This window comes from Myotis davidii, unplaced genomic scaffold, assembly GCF_000327345.1.
Source record: "Myotis davidii unplaced genomic scaffold, ASM32734v1 scaffold316, whole genome shotgun sequence".
In the NCBI taxonomy this organism is placed as follows: Eukaryota; Metazoa; Chordata; class Mammalia; order Chiroptera; family Vespertilionidae; genus Myotis; species Myotis davidii.
The window spans coordinates 574,813-581,551 of record NW_006287072.1 but is presented as its reverse complement, the minus strand read 5'-3'; the positions used below and the strand labels follow the sequence as shown (position 1 = coordinate 581,551).

Sequence of the window (6,739 nt, the reverse complement as noted above, 5' to 3'; positions counted from 1 at the left end):
AAGAGGAAAAGAAAAGAGGTTATTCAAGAGCAAGATATGAAGAAAAGCAGGGCGGCTAAATACAAAGCATGTCCCCAAGAGGCAACAACAGTTTGCCAATGTAGAGAGTTTAGGCAAAGATTAATGAATGCCAGACAAGCAAAAACTAACACTTATAAAGCACTTAACTTATAAATACTAGTATATATTCTAATTTAAGCTCATTGTAGTGCTATACAGTAGGTATTATTGTCCCTGAGTTTTAAAATATCAATTATGGGCAAGCAGATTTCTCCAAAGTTTATTGCCAATTTTTAATAATCAGAACCCAGCATCTCTTGGCTTCGACACCCCATGATCTTCAACAATACAAAAATAACTCCTTATATTTGATTAGTAATTAAAATTCAAAATTTCCCTCGCACATAATAACTCATGGTTAGAGAGCAAAAGAAAGCAGTACTACATGGGTTATTTAGAAAGAAGAATCTAGCAACAAGAATCAGGAGAGATTTGCAAAGAATGAAGGAAGAAGCAGAAAGACCAGAGGAGGATAGTACAGTAGCCAACACATGAGACTAGGAGGGTATCACTCTGGAAGATGGCTGTGGGAGTAGGAAGGCGAGAACAGACCAAAGGAGAAGTATTGTAACAGAAGAAATAGACTAGTTTCAGTGACTAACTAGATGAGGAGCAAGGAAGAGAAAACTGCCCAATAGAGTATAGTTTTTATATTCTTTCAACCAAGAGATGAAGTAAATATTCACAAGTAAGGAGAAAAGGAAAAGTGGTTTCTATTGAAGAAAGGGAAAATGGTTAAAGCTTAGAACTGCTGAATTTGAGGAACACAGACATATAGCACATGCCAATGTACACAAGGGACTGAAGTTTGGGGAAAGGAAGAGAGAGATATGGAACAGAGGTGCTGACTAAGCATCCACACAGACATGAACACTCTTGAAAAACAGAAATAATCTGGAGCTGTGGCCTAAATTTGGGGAACCATTTAATTCAAGGAAGTTAGTTAGTTAGTAAAGGGGACAGAGAAGGCAGAAGGAAATTCTCAGAAGCCAATAGGAGAATAAAATGGCTAATTTCTTAAATCTGGCTACCAAATTCAAGTCCAGAAAATCCAAATATCATGTCTGAACTGATTAAATCTCAATTCTTCCACATAATTTCAACATGAATTAAAAAAATGGGAACATCCCCAAAAGTACAAATCATTACCTGTACCCAGGATCTCCAGATTTTGGACCCAATTCTAAAAGAAAAAACTCATAAATTTGGGAGCTGTGGAAATACAACACTGTACCCTGATGTGGGGAAGCAGGCATCACAGAGATCCTATGGTTGCTGTGATACCTGGATTGTGGCAAGTTTTCTGAAGGTCCAATGGGAAAGGAACATGTGGAAATGCTGAGTGTGGCCAAAGATAAGTTTCAGTAAACTGCTAGTAAGACAATGATGGCATTGAGTGACAGGGAAATGTGACAAATTTGAGTCTATATATCACCACGGAGTACCCTCTCCTACTCAAAGAGGTGGAACTTTTGCTAAGTAGTGTTGGCATTTCATTCCCTCTTCAACAGAAGACAGGGGTGTTCTTATAATATGCTTTCCTTTAGTCTTGAGACTCATCCATTACTGCAGTGAATTGCTAGCCTGTTTCTATTCCTTTTCTTTTCTGTGCACTTTTTTCCTTTTTAACTTCATTGAATTACTAGAGGCCTGGTGCACGAAACATGTGCACTCGGCCGGGGTGGGGTGTGGGGAGGGAGGGCACCCCTCAGCCTGGGCTGCCCCCTCTCGCAGTCCTGGAGCCCTTGGGGGATGTCTGACCTAAGCCATCAGTCGGACACCCTTAGTGCTGCTGCAGAGGTGGGAGAGGCTCCTGTCACTTCCGCTGCACTTGCCAGCCATGAGCCCAGCTCAGGGCTTCGGGCTGAGCAGCACTCCCCGCTGTGTGAGCGCACTGACCACCAGGGGGCAGCTCCTGCGTTGAGCCTCTGCCCACTGGTGGCAGTACACATCATAGCGACAGGCTGTCCGTTTGTTCAGTGGTTCGATTTGCATATTAACCTTTTATTATGTAGGATAGTTTACATACCATAATATCCACCCATTTTAAGTATATGATTCAATGATTTTAGTAAATTTATAGAGTTGTGAAACCATCACCCCATAACTCAGTTTCTATCACCCAAGTAAGATCTTTCAAACCCTTACAGTAACCTCCGTTACCATTTGCAGCTCCTACAAATGCCAACCTACTTTGTACCTCTATAAATTTGCTTCTTCTGGACATTCTACTTAAATGGTATATAACCTTTTGAACTGGCTTCTTTCCCTTACAAAATTTTTTTGAGATTCATGCATATTATAGCTGGTGTTTCATTCCTTTTTATTGCTGAGTAGTATCCTACTGTATGACTAGAATGCATTTTGTTTATCCATTCATCAATTGACATTTGAGTTAATTCCACTTTTAGTTATTACAAGTAATACTAGTGTAAACATTTGTAAACGAGTCTTTTCATAGACATATATTTTCCTTTCTGTTCAGTAGGTACATATGAGTGAAATTGCTTGGTCATATGACAAATTAAGGTTTAACTTAAAAAAAATGCTTTTATTGATTTCAGAGAGAGGAAGGGAAAGATATAGAAACATAAATTATGAGAGAGAATCATTGATTGACTGCCTCCTGCATGTCCCCTACTGGGGATTAAGCCCACAACCCAGACATGTGCCCTGACCAGAAATCAAACCATGACCTCCTGGTTCATCCACTGAGCCACACCATCTGGGCAAGGTTTAACTTTTTAAGAAAATACCAAACTGTAGAGTGGCCATTCATTGTAAATTTCCACCAGCGATTTATGAGGTTCCTGTTTCTCCATATCCATGGCAAAACTTGTTATTATCTAATTTATAGCCATTTCCAGTAGGTGTAAAATAGTATCTCATTGTGATTTTTATTTGAATTTCCCTAATGATTAATGATGTTGACCATCTTTTCATGTGTTTTTTGATGAAATATCTATAACAATCTTAGACCATTTTAAAAATTGGGTTGTTTTCTTATTAGGATGTTGTGAAAGTTCTTTGTATGCATATTCTGAAGATCAGAAATGTGATATACAAATATTTCCCCCCTGTCTCTTTTCCATGTCCTCTGTACTGTTAACAGTCTTTTATCTCTCTTACTGCTGCTTGTGGCTCACCCACTTCCGGGCACCCTTCTCTTCTAGTGGGCACATGCCATACTGGAATCCTTGCTGTCAAGTATAAGTGAAGCCAAGAAGAGGAAAACCACATAACTCAGGAACAGAGAAACATAAAACTAAAGCTGTGTTTGTCAGTAAACACCCTGAATCTTTCCATGAGAAGCTGAACTCAAGAAAAAAATTTACTGAAATCCAAGGACCATGTCTGTAGCATACCACCCTGAATGTGCCCAATCTCATCTGAAACCCAAGGACTATGATGAAAAAGTTTAGAAAATTAATTGCCTCCATCCTCCCCTTCCCCCCATTAAGCTTTAATAAATAAAAAGAAAATAGGATTTTATCTCCTTTCCTTATTAAAAAAAAAAAATAGTGGAACACTGGCACTTAAACCAGAGGGACTCTAAAAGCCCTAATCATTACCTATGTTCCATTAACCAAAAGATACCTTTTGAGTACCTGCTATGTACCACATATAATAGCCATTTAAGGTGAGGCACAGATAGGATATCTAAATTCTCAAAATAAATAATTTGGGGCATTTGGGGAGGTCACTGAAAACTTGGAAACAATTTTTTCCATTTACTACCAAATCCAAAGTGTAGCACCAAATTTCATTTGATTCTAGGAAACAGAAGAAGAAAAAGACAAAGTAACGGAAAAAATAAGTGCCTCCCCACTTGCTCCCAATTCTGAAATAAACTTTCGCCTCCAAAGTGCTCTTTCCCAGCTGACTCAGCAAACGTAACTGCTCACACAAGCCAGAGATTGCTTTGCACTTGGCAAGGGATGAGCTTACGTGGGTCCCTTTGCAGCTTTGTGGTATATGAGCAACCTCAGTGAGGGGCACATGGAAGTCTCATGTGGTTTTATTTCAGAGGAACAGTGTGACTACCCCTAAAAGTAAACCCTTCCAAAAGCACATTTCCCTATAGAAGGACACTTCCAAAACTGTTCCCAGGACTTCTCTCTTTGATCAATATCTGAGGGAAGCCAGAAATCAGGGAATAAATAAGGCTGCTACAGGAGAAGTGGGGTACTGCAATGTTTTACAGTATTCAGCATCAGATCTTTGTAAAAATGTTGTGAGGAATCCAAGGCTTGGAAAAGTTAGGTATTCAGCCAAAATCACAGTCCAGTCATTCAAATGCTATTTGCCCAAATTCAAAGTTTGAGTTTGGATGAAATATAGTTCTCATGAAGAAATACAAGAATTTATAAGACAAACATTCAAATGATATTAAATTCTTGCCCTAGCTGGTTTGACTCAGACTGAAGGATCAGGGGTTTGAATCTGGTTAAGGTCACATACCTCAGTTGCAGGCTCGATCCCTGGCCCTGTCCAGGCTGTGGTAGGGGTACATGCAGGAGGCAACCAACTGATGTGTCTCTCTCACATCTATGTTTCTCTCTCTATGTCTCTCCCCATCCTTTCCACTCTCTCTAAAACTCAACAGAAAAATAACCTTGGATGAGGATTAACAAATAAATAAATAAATAAATTCTTAATGGGAATCTGTTTGAGGAAAACATAGAAGCCCACATAAATTTGAATTCTGACAGGGATTTTCTAAAGCTTTGCTGATTCCAGGAATGTTAGGTGACTTGATGGATGTCACACAGCTGGTTAAGGTAAAGCCAGGACTAGAACCCCAGAAATTACAAGAACAAGATGCTGCATGCATTTGAGTTTATAGAACACTCCTGCATATATCAGTGTTAGATTTTTAAAGTATTTTTACAAAATCTCCAATTGCACAAAGTCCCATCATATATGCACTTAAATATATGTGCTCAGGTCAGAGGGGGAGCATGAGGTGCAGGCAAGAAAGGGGAGACGCTAATTAACATGTCCTGAGTGCACTCTTGGCCTGGGTTCTGAGTGTCTCACATAATCCTTACTGCAGTCCTACCATGTGATCACTAACAGTGCCATTTCAGACAGGAGACACGGAGGCAAAGAGACCATGAGGAACTTTCCCATGGCACAGAGGCATTCAAATGGAGAGCATACATACAAATAAGTGGTCCATGCTTCATGCGGGTTGAGAGAGGACACAAAAATAGACAACTTTTGTGTGCCAACGTGTTCGTGTCCAAAGAGTATACGTTTTCTGAATCACATATATATGATTTGAACTGTATAGATAAAAATATTGTGTATTTGAATTCCTTCCCGACTGTTTCATTTTCTTTTGCCAGAAATTAAACCAGGAATAACCTATGCAGAACCCTTGCCTCAACCATCCCCCAGTATTTCCTGACACATATTTTTGCTGACAGTCCATCCTAACTAAAGAATGGGGTTCAACCTGACATTTACAAAATTACCAGGTAAGCCATAGGGAAAACTGCGAAGTACTTGATCGATAACTGTTATTCATACTATGTGGCAATTTGGGGGTTTTATAGGCCACTGAACCAACTAACAGCATAAGCCAGCATTTAGCCTTGCCCTTCGTCAAGTATAAAGCAGTGCCCGGGCAGGATGGCAGACTGAGGAACACGTAACTAGCTATCCCTTCACTTTAACATGTGTTTCACCTAGAGACCATTGAAAAGGGCAAGAAAGATTAAATTAATAACATCTGGGGAAGATTTTTATACCTTAACTAAAGTACATATTACTCTGCAGAGGTAATAAGTCTAAACCAAGGTTCACAGAGGTTACCCAGGAGGCCAAAGGCAACATCTACCATTGTACTGGGTAACTATTTAGAAAACGATCTTGCAAGGGCAGTTGTGCCATGGTAGTAACACCCTATAATTTGCATGACTTTAGTATTTCATTCCCACCTGACAGGAGAGCAGCAGTGACATATTGTTGACGCTTACACATTCTCTGCCAAGACTGACATGCCCCAATGAGCAATAATATAGCTTCAGCCAAAGAAAAGGACCACGATTCCTCACCACTCTTTCTACCATTCCTCATGCAACTGCCACTAATGGGACAGATTGTAATGAGTGCCTGAGTTAGAGAGCGAACACCTCGGTACTAGATACTGTGCACAACGTGTTTGCAGACTATTGAACTTTCAGATGGTCGAGCAAAATTAATCTCTATGCCATTTTACAGTCAGGAAGTGACTAAACCAGCATTGCCAAGTAGGACTTTCTTCAATGATGAAAATTCCCTTCACCTGCACCATCTGATATAGTCGCTGCATGCAGTTAATACTATATCTTGCAGCAAATCCTATGCCTTCCTCCAGCACACACAGATACACACAGACCCCCTTTCACACAAACACAGGCAGCCACAGTTCACACCCCAACAGACATACCTCATTAACACTCACATACACTGGCACAAAAACTAATTTACTATGGAACTCCAGTGCCTAAGTCATTGTTAATCCTATCTAATAAAAGAGAAACATGGTAATTGGCGTACGACCGCTACCCTTCCTATTGGCTAATCACCAAGATATGCAAATTAACTGACAGCCAAGATGGGGGCCGGCAGCCAGGCAGCTTGAAACTAACATGAGGCTTGCTTGCTTCAGTGACGGAGGACTGCAACGTTC

At 40.1% G+C, this 6,739-nt stretch overlaps 2 protein-coding genes across 5 annotated transcripts in view; one reads left to right on the top strand and one right to left on the bottom strand.

Moving 5' to 3' along the window:
• MED12L (mediator complex subunit 12 like) overlaps nucleotides 1-6,739 on the bottom strand; it is a 398,615-nt gene that overhangs the window by 150,364 nt on the left and 241,512 nt on the right. The window lies entirely within an intron of this gene.
• GPR87 (G protein-coupled receptor 87) overlaps nucleotides 1-6,739 on the top strand; it is a 28,473-nt gene that overhangs the window by 13,920 nt on the left and 7,814 nt on the right. For 2 of the 3 annotated variants that reach the window (XM_006758957.2, XM_015560789.1), the window contains one exon: nucleotides 5,412-5,543. The exons of the other annotated variant lie outside the window; for it this stretch is intronic. In XM_006758957.2, coding sequence (XP_006759020.1) covers nucleotides 5,510-5,543 — 34 coding nt within the window. In that variant the 5' untranslated portion in view covers nucleotides 5,412-5,509. The remainder of the gene's footprint in view (nucleotides 1-5,411; nucleotides 5,544-6,739) is intronic. 3 annotated transcript variants of the gene reach the window in all.